At 43.4% G+C, this 17,731-nt stretch overlaps 1 protein-coding gene across 1 annotated transcript; it reads right to left on the bottom strand.

Annotated features, from left to right (window-relative positions):
- Positions 1-489: 489 nt before the first annotated feature.
- Polr1d (RNA polymerase I and III subunit D) lies at positions 490-1,191 on the bottom strand. The gene has a single exon (XM_021641458.2). The coding sequence runs from the start codon at positions 1,077-1,079 to the stop codon at positions 663-665; it is 417 nt and encodes a 138-aa protein (XP_021497133.2). The 5' UTR covers positions 1,080-1,191; the 3' UTR covers positions 490-662.
- Between the last annotated feature and the right edge of the window lie 16,540 nt (positions 1,192-17,731).

Raw genomic sequence — 17,731 nt, 5'->3', positions numbered from 1 at the left:
TGGATTCAGGACAAGCACATCTTTTCAGAGAAGTCTTCATTATTTCCCCCAGGCTGGTTAGGCTCCAGTCTAGTCTATGTTCAACGTATCTTCTGCGCTTTTCCCTTGTACTAGTTATCGCGCTGTATTCTGTTTGGTGGCGGAAAGTCATAAAAACATTACTGTGTCATTTATGATTAGGCTTCATGATTATGACAGTAAAGCGGCTGCTATATTGCTACTGCGAAGAATGCAAAGTGCTTTTCATAGGTTATCTCAGTCTCCACTCTGAGAAACACTTTGGAACAGGGCCAATAACAGTAGGTACGAAAAGTATTGACTGAAAATCATCCTAACGTTACCAAGAAAAAGTCTAGACATGTTACAGAAAAGGTTTTTAATTAAAAATGAGAGGTCCTTTCTAGAAAGTAACTATGGTTCTGATATATTATATATATATATCATTTATTGTCATTCAAATATCATATAAAATATATGATAGCGTTCATCTACACATAGTAATTTTATTATTTGTTTCAAGCATAATGTTTTACTCCATTATTCTAAACAGTTATGGAAACTGCAGTTTTTGGGAGGGCTGAACCTGAGACGTGGTTTATTGGGCCAATGTGCTCGCAGGGCGGGGTCAGGGCACATGGTGACAGAAGGAGCCAGGGGCCTGCTCACACTCGCGCTTGCGGCTCGTCCCCGCCGCCGGCGGCCGTCCTCTCCCGGAAGTCCCCCACGCTGGTCTCGAACTCGCGCAGCACGTACTGGCAGAGGCCCAGGAGGCCGGCCAGGCCCCTGCGGAAGGGCTCGACGGCGGGCAGGGCGCCCCGCGTCTGCACGCGCAGGTTGATGCGGCTCTCCGAGGGGTGCGTGGTGGTGTAGCCGCAGAAGTGCACGGCGGGGTCCTTGGCCAGCATGTAGCGCAGCGCGTTGCCCAGCGTGTGGTCCTCATCGTGCAGCACGAAGGTCACGCAGCGCCCGTCCGCCCCGGCCGCCTGTACCAGCTCCAGCGCCGCCCGCCGCTCGCCGCCGCCCGCCGCGGGGGCCCTCCGGCCCGGCGCCTTCCTCTCCAGCTCCTGATCCTCTTCCATCGCGGCTCCCGGGAACGCTTCGGAGGCGCAGGCCAAAGGAACGCCGCCGGCCCACGCGGCGCGGCGGACGCTCCGGGTCCCAAAGGCAGGAAGGAAGGAACAGAGAGACCGCGCCGGAAACAGCCCGCCCTGGGCGGAAACAGAGGGGCGGGGCTCCCGTAGCGGCCGGTTGCCGCAACTGCACTTTTTAAAGGAGTTGTTGAGAATGGTTTTGGAAGTTCATTACAGTCAATACAAATGCATCAAATCAAAACAAAACCACCAAGAATCAGCCATACAAAGCGCATTGTGTGAAACCTCTATTGGGGTCCACTAGGAAGTTGTAGTTGGTGAGATGTCTGTTATTTAGATGAGACCTGAAAACCCATGGGCAAGTGACAGTGGTCTTTGGCTCAGTGATTATGCATGTAAAAAGGTGTACCAATTTATCTCCAATAGCAGGAAAGTTAATACGGGACGGTGTGTATGGGTACAGGAAACAGGTTGTCCTTGAAATAGTACCAAAGACATAAGTCAGCCATGAAGGAAGCCAGGTTGGTGGAGCCACCTCTTTCATTATGCAGGAGAAGATAGCTCACTCTGATGTCGAGGAGGATAAGCAAGGATGGTCTCTGTCCTGTGGTTCGAGGCTCTGGGATGTCGTCTCGGGGCAGCAATACTGAGAGGGTAAGGGTCGCTGATAAACAACCAGTAGAAAAACTGTGAGAGAACAGAGTCACCGAAAAAGGAAAAGCTGCGGAGCAATACCTACAATCAAGTGCTAGTAAGAAACTGAACAGCAGCAATCCTATTCCAGTTATTCGTTATTCCTCTCCGAGGGGGCTCATACGCGTGGCCAGTAGGCTAGTCCTGGCTTCTGACTAGAAACCCAGTGGGGGCTGCCATCTGGGATCCTCTTTGCCATGGAGACTTTGGATGTCCTCACACCTTGGCAGCTAGCTCCAACTGTATGTTCCAAGAAACAAGAAGTCTCTTGGGTCCAGAAACTAGGACACGGTGGTTTCTTCTATATTCTATTGTTGAAGCAGCCGTGGTGATCTTGAAATTTCAAGGAAATGGAACACAGACCTCAATTCTTGAAGGACCATCAAACAAACCACAGCTTCCTGGATTTACCACACACCTCAATACTTGACACGTGTAATTCTACTCATTGTAATTTTTTTTATAAACACAAAGGATTGATAATAAACTAAATGTCCTTACTTGGGTCCTGGATAAGTAAATCAACTTAATTTTATAAAGTAAAATACAATATACCCATAAAAATAAATGGAGATGTTTTACTGTAATGTTGTGGAAATATCATCTATAAAATGCAATTACTTTTTTGGTTTTAGGTTAATTAACTATAATTCACATAACATAAAAGTCACCATTTGAGCCGTTCTGAGACACGTAATCCACTGAGTTCCAGTATATTTGATTCTATCTAAGCATCATTCTAAAATAATCCCATCACACAGTAGGCAATCACTCTCCATTCTACCCACTCTTAGTCCCTGACACTGGTCTTCTGAAGTTCAGGAGAGGAAATTCTAAGGGCATCCTCATTCCTTGCTTTCTTAAGGACCACTAGAGACAGTAAATTAGAAGGAGTTTAACATCCTCAACCCATTTCAGCATGGGTACAAAGAGTCAAACCTTCAGAGGGTCTCAATGTCCAAAGGCGTCCCAGGGGCCTCGATCACACAACTATCACATTCTCACCCAGCACCCGTAGAAAATCACAAGTTAAACTGCTAGCAGATGTCACTGCTGAGCAAACAAGATGAATATAGGCAACAAGGTGTTTGGCTTTTGCTTCTTATTATTGCTATAAAACATCAGTTGTCGCCTGTGTGTGTGTGTGTTTCCACTTAGAGGACCAAGGTCACAGATAGATTTTGTTTGTCAAAAACAATGAATGCTCAATTTAATATCTGAAAATTCTACACAAAATTTACACATATCTAGATTTCTTTAAACTTCTGAGGGGAAGTGGCAAGCTGCAGCCACTGGCAACCATCAGATAGTGATGACAGACTGGAGCCCATCTGGGACAGTAACTCACACCCCAGCATGCCACAGCTCTTGGTTGGCCCGTTTCAGTAACAAATTAGCTGCCTGGCCCCTGACAGGCCTGGACAGCAGAGGCCTCTGAGGAGAGTGTGCAGAAGTTCATCTGCTAACCATGTTTCAAGCACAAAATCCTCTAAGTGACAAAATTAGGTCATCTAGTGTTTGTTTGTTCGTTCGTCCATTCGTTTGCTTCCAATGGTCTTGACTTTTCTACACTCAAAATGAATAATCGTTGCAATCCCTAAGGATCTAGCGAATGAGCAAAAAAATATGAGGTTTCAGAGTGGGTGAACAATAACTAAGTCTGACTATTTTGAAGGGAATCCAGATCCTTCCAGTCACGTGGAAAATGGCCAGTATTCAGTGGGCCTCATCAGTATACATGAGCTCACTTGAATATGATTAGAATGGAAGAGCTATGAGAGGGGACTAATTCCAGCAATAAAAATACTTCAGAAGTATGAACCTTTATGTGTGTTTATATCTGCCTCTCATACAGACAAAGTCTATACTGACAGTAATTAAAGAGAAAGGGATTTTTACCAAGGAGGAAGCCAGGAAAGCACAGGGGCCTTGAATGATCCCACATAAGACCATGGCTGAAGCCTCAGGCTCTAAAGCCAGGAGGGGAAAGAACAAACTGAAATCATGAGAACACTCTATGGGAGGAGCAACGGACTCATTAAGAAGGTGTGTACCTTGAGAGATGTGAACAGGTAAAGAGTGAGGTGTCCATGCTTTAAAAAAAAAAAAAAAAGAAAAGAAAATCAGAACAGAGAGCAAGAACCCATGGTGGGGAGACAAATGCAAATCCGGGTAAGTGAATTTCTTGATGGAGAAATGTATTTCTGCAACCGAGTCAACACGGACTAAAAGGGATGTTACAGTATTAACTTAGGATTTCAGGGTCAATAGTGTGAGGCCACGTACTCTCCACAGAGCGTCAGCTTCACCTCTAGAAATAGACAACTGATCTTGGGACACCACTAAAAATGCAGGGGTGGTGGGCACCTTACAGCTGCAGCTTTCCATCTCCCCGTGATCACGTGGGCTTCTTTAGTGTGAGATTTATAATTAACACTTCAAAACATGGATTTTCCTTGGTGAAATCAATGGCTTAATCAGCATAAGGAACTTAAATGTGTCTTAAAGGTTAACTGAAATTGCCATCTGTAAGTGTAAACTGGTTGGAATGCTCCATAAATTAGTGATCTAAGTTGCATTTTGCCTCTCAAATGATAGGTTGTAGTCCTGAGCCCTGGTGCCTTATTAAGACAGCTATGACCATTTTGGGAAACGTGGGAAAAGTCACATTTCCTGAGTAACTGATGCCTTGAAAGAAGAGACATGCACGAAAATAATGCCACATGAAGATAGAAGTTGGAGTTATGTAGCAATAGACCAAGGAATGCTGAGGACTGAAGGCCACCTCCAAAGGTTTTTTACCCTGTTTTATGTGCCTCACACACTCCTGACATTTTGATTTCAGACTTCTAGGCTACAGAAAGAAGAGAGGATATGTTTCTGATGATTTTAAGGCATTCAGTTTGTGAGTTTGTTATTTTGATACCAAGAATAAGATATAAAATTTGTGAGAGAACCATAGCCTTAGGGATGACATCAGTCAAGATACACACACAGAAAGAGACACACACAAACACAGAGATGCACACACAGTCTCTCTCTCTCTCATACACACACACAAAGGATGGAGGAGATGATAACTTCCAAGATCTCCAGATGGAACTAGTAAACCTTACAAAGACCCAGGATTGCTGCTGGGGCAGTTTGATTCCAAGTCCAAGGCCAGCAGACCCAAGAAGAGGTGGTGCTCCCACTGCAGCACAGACAGCAGACCCAAGAAGAGGTGATGCTCCCACTGCAGCACAGACAGCAGACCCAAGAAGAGGTGACATTCCCACTGCAGCACAGACAGAAAGTGGCCACCATCTCAGCTACTCAAATGAAAGAATTTCTCCAGGCTTGAAGGAGAGCCAGCATTTGTGTTGTGGGCAGACTGATGGGCTGAGGCCCTTGCACGTCTAGACGGGAAATGGGCTGACTAAGTCTGCCAACTTAAATGTCAATCAGATCCCAAAACATCTTCCCAGAAACTCTCAGGATAACGTTTGGACAAAGATAGGGACAGTCTAAGGCCAAGTCCACCTGACCATCAAACGAGTCCATTTGACCTTTAAGAAGTCCTGTGTTCAGTACAGGTGTGTTGACGGCTGTCTGCACCACCCGTTGGAGCAGCGGGCTTCCGTTCCTGGCCTGGCCATGTCTGCTCGAGCAAAATGCCTATAGAAATGTGTGGCAGGGACAATTAAGAAGGGAACACCACAATGTCCAAATTCGGAAGTTTGTGATCTGTGTTTACCATCCATGTTAATGAGTGTCTGTCTAATGAATGTCTTTGCATCAGAACTTGAGGCGGAAGTTGCTTTCGGGTATGTCTTGGAAGTAAGTTTGGAAAGACAGTAGTTAACCCTAAGCTTTCTTCATCTTCTTTTGTATTCCATTATCTACCAAACGAATGTGTGGCTCACACAGGTCACGTTGCTGGGAGGGGCTTAAGAAACTGTGTTCTCACCAGCTTCCCCATTGTCATCGAGGTCGTTTTCTTTATTTAATAACTATTTAATAGCAGCTATCACCATCATTAACCTGCATAAGGTTAGTTTGGGCATCCCTGAGCTGTTAAAGTAAAAGGACTCAAGTGCGGTTATTAAAATTAAAGATAATAATGCAGCTAATATATTCATACTAATGTCTTAGGCACACAAGAACTCAGAAAAAAAATCCAGGTGAGGAAAAGACATATTTAAATAAGGTTTAGATCTTTTGCTGGGTTTTTTTGGGGGGATGACTAATTGTCTTGTCCTGCTAGTATTACATCAAAGATTTAGAGGAAAGACAGTATTAAAAAGACACTTGACTTTAAGCTGGAGTGATGGTTTACTAGCCTAAATGATTGAAGCAAGGGTTAATAAATAATCACAAAAGCCAGAGGAAAGAAAGGCTGGCTTAGATGTCTGTCACCACTCCAACAAATTACCCACAAATGTAGTGACTGAAACAAGCCCAGACTCATTATCCTGTAATTGCATAGGCCAAACATGCAGCTGGGTATCACTTAGCTAAAATCTAGGTAGATCAAACACATCTCTCTCCAAGTGCTTGTTCAAGTCATTAGAAGAAGTTAGACAGTCCTGAGAGGACTTGCCAGTTGTGTAGCCAAGAGCCCCACTCTCCTGCTGGTCATAGCCTAAGAGCTGTTGCCAGCTTCTAAAGGCCAGCTGCACGTAAAATTTCATATTTGCAGATTGCAGGGGTTGAAATACAGACATCTTTTGTGGGACCATTGTTTTGTTCAACACACAAGATGATGGAAGAGCAGGTAGAGCCCTATTATCTCTGTCAGGCTTCACATCTCTTCTCCTAACCCACAGCCTTCTCTTTGTTTCCTCCTTCCCCCCACCCCGAAAACTGTCTTGCTTCAAACCAAGACAGTCAAAAGATAGTCAGTAGAGACAGAGACAAACATCAGGATAAAGGCAGACACACACTTCATGCGTGGGTGATTGTTGTTATGGGGGTTCTTAGGGCCTGAGGAGCACAGGATGGATAGAGTATTACCTGCTTGCACCAGACCTTGCCTACAGGTATTCAAGGTGCCATGAAAATTCCAGGATAGAATGCATTCACAATCAGATATGTGCCAAAGCACAGGCCACACTTTTTTTAAACTTTCCATCTATTCTTCTTCTTACCACTCCTAATGCTAAAATAAATTACTCATATTAACACTGCATGTGTGATCTATGTTAAAACTGGATCTGTAAGAAGCTACGAAGAAAAAAACAGTTATTTTTTAAGTATAAAATCACGCTGAGTTCTGCAGGCTTTGATTCTTAAAAGACATTCTCTCTAGCTACATAAGAAGCATTGTTTTCCCATCAGAGTTCTTTCTCAATTTGTAGATTTTATAATAGGCCCAACTGTCTGGGGAGAGGCTCCAGCTTGTTTGGAGCCTGGAACTGCGGGAATTATCTGAGACGCCTTGCTCTTTGTTTTAAGAGTGCCCTTTGGAGAACATCCTGTCAGGATGGCGTAACTGTGGAGCAGAGAGAAGAGAAACACTTCTACCAGAGAGAGCAGTCTGGGAGTATTTTGTAAAGCCTGATTATCTGACCCTCTGACCCACTTTTAGGCCTGTCTCAGTTGCCTGCTTCTGGCCACTCATCACAGGGCGAGGGCTTTAAAACCGCCCTCATTTCACTCCCCACTAGTAAAGTAATTCAAGCAGGATGACTCAGATAGACTTGGCACACCAGATCTAAAACAATAATGTTCCTCTTCCCTGTGTAGAGCCAGGTAACCAAAGAGTTGTACTTTAAACTCCACACACTGTTAAAACGTGTATGCTGCAGGCAGAAGAGAGACAGATTTATCAGCAACTAAATGGGGGAAAATCTCAATCAGAACTTTTCCCAAAGAGTTGATCTTTACGAGAAAAATCATGGCAGAGCGTGAGCAATAATGTTCCCTTTTCTGTTTACTTCCCTTGATATAAAGCCCCTTTGAATTTTCTCTTTGTAAACATCCCATTAGCTATTCAATTTTAAAATAATACTCTCCTTTAAAAGTATCTTAAAATGAAGATGAAATGAAAATGAAGGTCCTTTGAGACAAATATCAAAAGAGAATAAATAATCTTCTCCCCCAGAAGCTGTGGTTAAGCAATCAGCAACAGAAAACTAAATAAATAAACCTTGTAGTTATATTTCCCTGAGTCACTTTTCAGAAACATATTAGGAAAAACATACAGTTCAGAGAACACAGAAGGTCACACAACAGTATATATGGTGACTTATGGCCAAATAAAATCTCCTAGACCATTAGATTATCTCCAGTCTGACCTCTAATATCTCCTCCCATTATGCATAAGGCAATGTTGTAATTCACAAATGCTGTTCAGGAACAACCAAGGACAGATAGCTGTCACTTCGGAAGCATTCAGCTTACCTTTTGCTGTACTTCTGGCTAGTACGGTACTGGTTGGCAGTTGATAAAAGGAACGCTACCTTTCCTTGCTTTCTTGTTTTCGCATGCTGGCTTCATCAAGCATGAGTGATGACAGAGACAAGGGGGAAGAGTGAAGCAGGGGTGCCAGTTTACCAGCCCCGTCTCCCCCCACTGCTTAGACCATGAGTACCAAAGCAGTTCAGATGGCCAAGGCCATGAAGTAAGGTGCCCAAAAGCAGTCTCATGAGAGTAAAGCAGTGTTTGGGGCACTCAACAATCCACTTTGAAATACAACAGAAAAATCAGTCTATTCACAAAAAGGAATATACCATCCACCATTTTGTTTTTTATTTAAGGGTTGTGAGGCAAAGGCACAAGCACAGTAGAAACTCCTCTTTTTGACTGTCTGTACCCATAGCACTAAGCAAATTTCATTCACTGTTTATTATCTTATAATGCCTTCTTTTGGAAGCATGTGTTCGACAGTGGGGGTGAAGGTTGTACATGTGTGTTGGGAGTGTGCGTACCCGCGTATGTACACAGAAGCCAGAGGAAGACTTCTGGTAGCTTCCTCCATCTTATCCCTTGAGACAAGATCTCCTGCTGGTTCTGGCACTAAGCGGATGCCAGCAAATCCCAGAGATAGCCCTGACTCCATCCCCTGTGGCAGCCCCGGGTATGTGTAACCATGTCTGGATCGGCACAGAGGTGCCATTTGGCCGGTGCGACAACACTCCAGCCTTTGCTAATCCTCACCTTTCCCTCAAGCACCCGCAAGGCTGAGCTGTGCCATGGACCACATGACCCCATGTGCCCCACCTTTTCTTCCCGTCCATCTCCTGAGGACCTCGTCCTGAGAAGCTCTGGGGACTTCCTGTGCTGACGACTCTGAACAAGCCACTCCAAGCAGATGCATCATTCTTTCTGTTGACCTTTCCCACGACACTGTTTAGACGGCACTGCATCTCAACACACGCGCACGTGGAAAGGGATGAAACCTCATCATGTAGTAATGCACTGGTCATCCTTTCCCTGCCGCAAAGCCGCCGAGACTTCTTGGCAAAGCAGGGTTTGCTCTAAATTCTCTGACTATGTGGTTGATATTTTGAGATGAAATTTGAAGCCAAATTTATACTAAACTTGTATCATTGTCATAGGAGGCTTGCTCTTTAGGAAGGAAAGGAAAGGAGTTGGTGTTAGCAGTGCTGGTTAAGATGCTTTTGTAACCATGTGACAGAAGCAAACTTCAGCTGCACACAGGGCAAGGAAAATCTTATTTCTGACCATAAGAGTGTTTTTACGAAACTCGGGCTTGAGAATGCAGCAGGATCTGAGCATGGTGGCGCTCGCCTTTAATCCCAGTGCTTGAGAGGCAGAGGCAGAGGCAGGTGGATCTCCGTGAGTTCGAGGCCATCCTGATCTACAGAGTGAGTTCCAGGGCAGCCAGGGCTATGAACAAACAAACAATAACATACAAAGAATGCAGCCGGAGGCCTCAGTGCTGCTGAGGCTCTCCTGCTCCTCTGCTTCACTCCACTGCCCACACTCCAAGCTTTTGACACTGTAGCTTCCGACTCTAAAGGGACATGCACTGAACTCTTGAAAAAGTTCAAAGACCAGGTTAAGCTGGATATGACAGCCATCTTGACCGCCATCTTTTTTCCTGGAAAAACACTGGCCTATGGCGTGTCACCACAATGGGGAGGGAGAATCGGAGGAGATGGCGCTTCAGATGTCCACCACAGAGAATAACTTCACGGGCATCGGAAGCAGCCAGCCAGTTCACGCTACGGAGACGTGGAGGCAGAATAAGAAGGTGGAGAATGGCTCTTGCCCAGGGTCAAGGCTCTAAGCCTGGCCTGGTGAGACCTTTCCTAACAGTGAGAACCTGAAGACAAGGTCTGAGCGTGGCTCTACGGTATTTATCATTTGACGCTGTGTCTACTGAAGTCAGATATTACTCTGCTGTGTAAGAAGCTCCGGGGCCAGAGGGATGAGTCGGAGCTTAAAAGCATGCCCTGCTCTTGCAGGGACTGTGTTCGGTCCCGGCACCTCCGTCAGGTGGCATACAAGCGCCTGTGACCCCAGCTACAGGGGATCGTAAGACTTTGGCCTCTGAGGGTACCTACACCCGCATGCACAGATACAGATACACATTTACTTAAAACAATAAAACTAAATATTTTTCTTAATTTTCCGAGAGATGGAGATTAGGATGCCAACAACACAGGAAGCCGACGAGAGATTGGCCGCAATTAGTCCGCAGTGTTGGCAACCGGTACCTTTGAAACCCAGGCACACACGACTTGAGCTGTTGCCCGCAGCCGCAGCTTTCCAAAGTGGCCGGGACACAGTCTCACTCCTGCGCACTGAGCCCACAGTTTTAAAAGACACCATGCAGAAGTGTGACTCCACATCAAGAGCCCGAGACGATAAGGTTTCATAAGGTATCACTTACACTGCGTTAGTGTGACACGGTTGTGAGCTGCGGAAGCTTGGGCCGGCAGAGCAGGCTGGGGTGGGGACAGCCACCTCACAACACAGAGCGGTCGCCTGTACTTGGCACAGCTTAGTGGGAGCAAAAAAAAAAGTTGAAAAGAAGCCCGGTGTCTTGAAATTCACCTGGGTGGCCTCCAATCTGAGGCTTACTTGGCTGCCCCCCCCCCCCCCCAACACACACACACACCAAGTTAAATCCAACCTCTGACCGGCTCCACAAGAAAGTTCTCACATTACAATGTGCTGCTGAGAAGCAGGCTGACCCGCCAGAAGCACTGTCGCCTTTACACAAAACCCTGCTCGAGCTTGAAGCACGCGGTCGGTCCAGAAAACACAATTTTGGCCACGTCCTTGCAGAGTCTAACAAGCGTCTGTGAGGGCCGGTCACAAAACCACCTGCAAAACCGAAGGAAAATGTTCTATCACGCGAACCCCCGAAGTTGACCTGCTCGGCAAAACCGATGCGGCCCAGTCTGTGGTCGCCTTAAATAAAACAGTCACCACGAGGTAAGACTGCAAGGGCTTATGGGCCTGGCCTGGGGGTTGGATAAGGCACCCTGTCTTGGTCCACAAATGCCGCCGTGACTGGGGGTTAGAAGTCAGTCTGCTGCTCTTTAAATGATGACAATTGTCCACATCAACCTTCACTTAGATTCTGCCTTCCTCTTTGTTCGTACTGCACTCATCAGACAAACGTCAGTGTCTTTTCCACAGTCTCTCCCCTCTACTCCTCACTGTCGTTACACCCCGAGATCACTGCAGTGCATCCAGAGGGAAATTTGTTTGAGCTCCAGATGTTGGAGTGAACACATGCCTTTCTCAAGACTACGCTGAAAGGAAACATCTGACGCTAAATAAACACACCAGGAGAACAAGGGTGAGGTGGTGAGTTTATAGAACATTGGGGAAAAAAAAAAATCTGCGTCCTTTTTTTCTTTTTTTTCTTAGAGAAATGTGTGTTAAAAGTTAGCATAAAGAGTGACTAGACTCTAATATGATTTAAATTTTTCCCCTTCCCTTCTGTGTTTATGAAAGAAACTACTCAGAAAATAAAAGCAGAAAATATGGGTCTTTTGTTTAAAAAAAAAAAGCCACACCCACCAGCAGTGTGGACTTTATGCTATGTGAAGGAAAATCTAATTAACTGAACTAAGCCTTAAACTAGAGAAAATCTAAAACTGCCGTGGGAACGCTCCTTATTGATTTCCTGTCTCTGCCCCTGACACAGCAACAACTCTCATGATATTACACAGGAAGTGCAATTCACCCAGAAGGGTTGCTTGTTCATAGGACACTTGCAGACAGACTTTCCGGTCTAGGTGAGGACACCATCCAAGTGCCCACAACAGAAAACAGGAGTGAGAACTCAGCAGCTGCCAACCATTTCCAACCAGCCAGAAGGATGACTTTTTGCTTTCGTTGCAAGTGTAAGTTAGGAAACAACATAGAAATGCTAACTCTGTAAAAGACCTTATTCTGATGCTGTGTGACGAAACGGAACAAATAAAATAGTCACGGACTCTTAGAAAAGAAACACCAATTGTTTCACCAATGAAGACAGACTAGATAAAATCCTTCAAGCTCTTTTGTTTTTTCTTCTAAGTTATCACTGCTTTAAGTGTGGTGTTCTGGTGTCCTTGCGAAAGCTTTCCAGGAAACCTTGTTCCATATTTCCAAAACAAAACAAATCAATATAGGAGAACTCTACACCCTGCTTAGAATAATAGATGGCAAAGTAACACTAACAAAAAGCGGCCATACTCTGCCGAGTTCTCTCCAGCTAGCCTGCCTGAAGAATTTTATTTTTAGGTAATTATTATGGTCGCACAAACAGCCCTCTGGGTGTGGGCCTTAAGCTCACTGCCAGCATAGGGTGGTCTGAAGGAGGGGACGCTGTCATATGAAGTAGCCATCATGTCACGTATGCAGGGACAATGGTAAGTTAAAATCGGATCTTCACGGGTCCCAAAGATAAGATGTGCGAAAATGAATCTGTTTTAAGGGCTATGTGTGTCTAAGCTTCCGATTTCTCGTTAATTCAGAATCTAAGCACAGGTTTGTTCTGCCATCTTGAAACAGTGGGTTCTCAACCTTCCAAACAGTTTAATACACTTCCTTTAATACAGCTATCCAAACCTTTCAGTGCTACTTCATAATTGTAATTTTGCTACTGTTAGGAACCATAATGTAAATACCTGCTATGTAGGAAATGTGATATGTGACTCTTGTGAAAGAGTCATTCAGCCTCCAAAGGGTCATGACCTACAGGCTGAGAATCACTGGCCTAAAAAGTACAGGGACGTGTCAGAGATACAATGACATTAGACTATGAATTACCTTGTTTCATAAATAATAATGTAATGATAACAAACTTTCTAAATAAAAATGTATGGTTTAACTTACATATTCAAACAATAACTATTGTCAGGAATATATTTTAAATGGCCACATCTACAGTGGAAAAATTTAAAGGGAAAACAGTTACTCTTAATGAGCATTTCTTTAGTTAAGGCTCAGAATGAGTTACTTCTAGGTAGGTTCCTTAACAGAATAACTTTGGAAGATATTTTTTAAGTTGGAATTTGTGCTGGAACAAAAGTAAATATGAAAGGATTTAGGGATTATTGCTTTTCCCTAAATCTTCCTAATGTTCCCAAAATTCTAGAATCAAGTTGAATGGGGAAACATAGCTTTCCAGCAACCTCGAAACATTCGTATTGAAGCATGTCCCAGAGACAAAATAAGCTACTGATTCCAAGCGAGGTGGAGTTGGCCCTGCCCTTTATTGTGCTGACAACCCAAGCTGCCCAAATGACTTTATTTTCAAGGAGTGACATGATGACTGTTGACACGTGACAGAGTGAGCACTGTGGATGTGTGACTGAAGATCACTTCCAGGGTGAGGTGATGTCAAAATCAAGACAGACACGCTGTTCCAGGGAGCAGAGCTGTCAGTGTGTTTACATAGTGATGACAGTCAATTGAAACCAGGTCTTAACAACAACAGCGAGTGTGAAACATTTACTCACAAGAAAGATCAGGATGAGCACAAGATGCCAACGGTCAACAGCCCTCAGGACCATCTCAGCAGAGGACGCCAAGGGCCTCTGACTGCCATCCCTTCTGAAACTGTACTGCAATGCTGGGGTGTTAATGAAGAGGTCGTTTTAATTCAAAGGCAATCGGACCAAGACTTTAAACTGAAAAAAAAGAAAGTTCTGGGTGATTCACAAAAGAGACATTCTCCTAAACTCTTGCCATAGACCAATCTGTAGAGACTGGGGAGAGTGAGGTTTGGGAATTAGTCATAATGAGACCTGAGTGGTGCTCAGTGGGTTCTCCCTAACTTTGTTCCCCAAGATTGATGATGGCATGTTCTAGCCTTAAATTCCCATGATTCGTTGGGAAAGAGAGTATTTTTTACTAATTTTGAAGCTAACATATAATACTGTAGAAAACGGGAAAAAAAATGACACAAAATTACAAAGATGCAAATGTAACTCACCCCCATTTTCACTAACCAATTAAAGTTGATTTTTTTTTTTTTTATTCTTAAATGACTGGCTGTTTATGTCCTTTCTGAACAGTTGCAAAAGTAAAGTCCATGAATTTTTCTAACTATATAACATTAACCACACCCTGTCTGGCCGGTCAAGTGCCAGAATTCAGAAAGAGCTTCATAGGACATTGTAAAAGCTTTGACTTTTACTGTGAAGAAACAGGGCAGAGGGGCAGCATAATCCAACTTCAAGGGCTGATCTGGAAGCTATTCTGAGAGCAGCTATCGGAAAATGAAGAAAGAACTAGGGAGCAAGCGAATAACTGGGGAAAACTGGCAGGAAATTATCAAGTCATTCACAAAGGAGACAAAGATGGCGACATAGAACCAAACCACCAAAGTCAGCAGTTACTACAATGCTTCCGGCTACAATTTAAGGCAGAGGCAAAGGAAACCTGTGCCAATCGGTTGGCTGAAGAGTATAGAAAAAAAGAAGCATGAAGAATCTGAGAACTTCTGCCCTAGGTATTTGCCCTCCACTGAGAAGGAAAGACAGAAGCAGAGCAAGTTGGGGAAATTGGTTTTGATATGCTGATGTCAACGGCCTAAGAGATTGCCCAGATGGCCCGAGAGGCCCATGTTACCTCAGAGTCTGGGACATGAATTCAGGTCAAAGACAGAAATTTGGGAACCTAGAGACTTTTGGATTCTTCTAAAGATAATACAGTTTAAAAAACATCACGTTCATCTCTTAATACATGAGCAGTAACAGGAAAAAGAGGACAAGTCACAAATGGGGAAATTTTTTTAGGTGAAATATTATTAACGAAAGCCTAGTTTACCCTCGCTGCAAGATCTAAACTATTCTAGTTTCCAGATCACAAGAATTCTCAGAGTTTCTACTGCTTGACACCCCAAATTTCAATTGTTCAAATTCAGTCTACCCGTTTCTAAAAATAACTTATCTACATGGTTTTCTTTTATCATTTGTTTATATATATTTATGTTGTGTGTGTTCACACACACACACACACACACAGTATGTGCTCAGGCACACAAGTGACCACAGAGACAGGAGAGGGTGCCAGATCCCCCAGAGCTGGAGTTATCAGTGGTAATGAGCCTCCTGGCTTGGGTGCTGGGAATTGAACTCTAGTCCTCTGAAAGCTCCTAAATGCCGAACCGTCTGCTTAGGCCCCACTGACTATTTTAATTAAACCATTATTACTTAACTTATATTTCAAAAATAGCTTGGCAAGTTTGGAAGATACTTTGGAATTGTTGGGATCTTATAGAAAATTCAACAAATAGTACTTAGAAATCCCATCTATTCGGTCCCTTCTCCCACATGGTTTTCCCCGTTATTAATATCGTCTTTGTAGGAAACTATCAAACTACAAAGCAAATGAGCCATTCTGCATTCCCATCAGCAAACAATGGGGACATACGCTGGGCAGCCCCTTTCTGACATTTGGTAAGTCAGCATTTTGAGTCCAGTTACTCCATCAGGTGAGGCGTTATCTCATTTAATTTGAAGTTCTCTTATGACATGGTACATATTTCATTCTTCATTCACACGCCTATTTCCCACCTTTGGAGAAGCATTCATATCTTTTATCCTCTTTGAAAGTTGGGCAATTTACTTACTGCTGTGTTTTAAGGAATCTTCATTTATTTGTGCTACAAGTTTATGGTAAGTTACATAGTTTACAAAAATATTCTCCTAGTCCATAGATTGCATATTCTCTAATATTATCTTTTGCTGGGCAGGAACTTTTTTTTTTTTTACTTCCAATGAACTCTAACTTAAATTTTTCTTAAATTTTTGTTTTATCGATTATGCATTTGTCATTTTCTCACTATCCCAGCTGTAAACTCAGGGGCACATAGAGTTTCTCCTGCTATTTTCTAGGTATTTTTTTTATCCATTTACATTTAGCATATTTTTCACTTTGAGTCAATTTTGTGAACGTAAGGATAGTGTTTAAACTCATATTTTACATCAGATGTCCAGCTGATCTAGCTCACTTTGGAAAACTATTCTTTCTTCATTGAATTGCCTAATTGTCCCCATCAAGACCAGTGGGCAATACTTGGATCTGCTTATAGACTCTTCCCTCTTCCATTGATCTAGTTGTATATTCATTTGTCAATATCCAACTATCTTGAATATTTTAACAATACATGGTCCTGTGAAAACCCATGCCAGAGCTTGTGTTCGCTGGACACTGGCTAGAGCTGTCTCTGCCACGTAGGATTTTATATCTGAAAAAGAGTGTGAATTAGATCTTTTAAGAAAAAAGAGCTTCAGCCATTTTTAAGTATCCTGAATAACCAAACATATAGCCACTGTCACACTTCACTTTATTTCCAGTTCCTAGCCCTCTACGGCTATAATGCTCTATTATATCAAACACAGAAAGGTTATTTTTATCTATAAACTTCACTCATCTTTCAGGAAGTCATTTAAAATTGCCGTAAAGTTAGTAGCTTTTGTCCCAAAAGCTTCCATGGAATTCTTTGTGCGCTATGCATGTAGGACTCATTACTGTACTGTGTTCATTGGTCCCTAGCACCAAAGCAAATGCTGGTGCATGCGATCATTCAGGTTGCTTGAGAAAATATTATTGAGTGTTTGTGTGTATCTAAATGTGTCACAGACATATAACATGTTAAATAATAGATTTATGTAAATGAATGAAAACTAGTTGGTAGGGAATATCACAAACTTTGGTGAATGCCTGCTATGTTCCAGCAAAAATGTCAGTCCCCTCTTTGAATTAATGCTGTCAACACTGGCCATAAACATTCTTCAATTCCTTGTCTAAGAGCAAGTCTTTATCATGCCGGTATCTGTGCTATGTGTTGACAAAAAATATCAGTTTAACTAACCCTCGGCCCATCACAAAATTAAACTTAATAATATAAAATGATAGATGTTGATGTAAGAATTGTCAGGGGCCTTCTGGCACCTTGCTGCTCCCTAAATTTTGGCATCTGGCTTGACCGGTCTACTGCCCAGATACAATAGTGCATTCCTGGCTGACCTGGGGTTTCGATAAGATCATCTTCCTGAGATACCTTAAATCCTCCTCTCCCTCAGGGCTTCCTAGGAAACTCTTCTGAGGAACTTTCCAAATCACCATTATTAGCACATTTTGGTGGGCCATCCTGTGATTTCTAGTCACTTAGTAACCCTGCCAAAGGCAATTACATTCCTTCTGCTTCTGCCTATAGAGTTGTATGGAAAACTCGAATAAACGGAGACTTTGATCAGAGATACTGTCTTGGTCTTCATTTCTCACGCCCTTGTCCCCCTTTTCATTCCCACTCCCCCATTCAGGGTCTCCGTTGACAGACCTGCGGGACGGGTCAAAGAATGTGACAATGCCACAAATAAAGAGAATCTAAAATAACTCGAGAAGATGAACACAAAGCTTTCTTTACCCAGTTGCCAGAGACATGCAGAACAAAGGCTAGAGTGGACCTAAATGCCCTAAGCGGCATTTTTTTGCAGTCTGGAGGGTCAAAGGTTCTAGCTTATCAGCAAGAGCTATTTATGCAT

Source organism: Meriones unguiculatus, chromosome 2 (genome assembly GCF_030254825.1).
Source record: "Meriones unguiculatus strain TT.TT164.6M chromosome 2, Bangor_MerUng_6.1, whole genome shotgun sequence".
Lineage (NCBI taxonomy): Eukaryota > Metazoa > Chordata > Mammalia > Rodentia > Muridae > Meriones > Meriones unguiculatus.
Note: the sequence above shows the minus strand (reverse complement) of the source record. Positions and strands in the feature narration are given on the sequence as shown.

What these genes read in the sequence shown, in the direction of transcription:
- Polr1d (XM_021641458.2), bottom strand. Translation starts at nt 1,079, where the DNA reads ATGGAAGAGGATCAGGAGCTGGAGAGGAAGGCGCCGGGCCGGAGGGCC.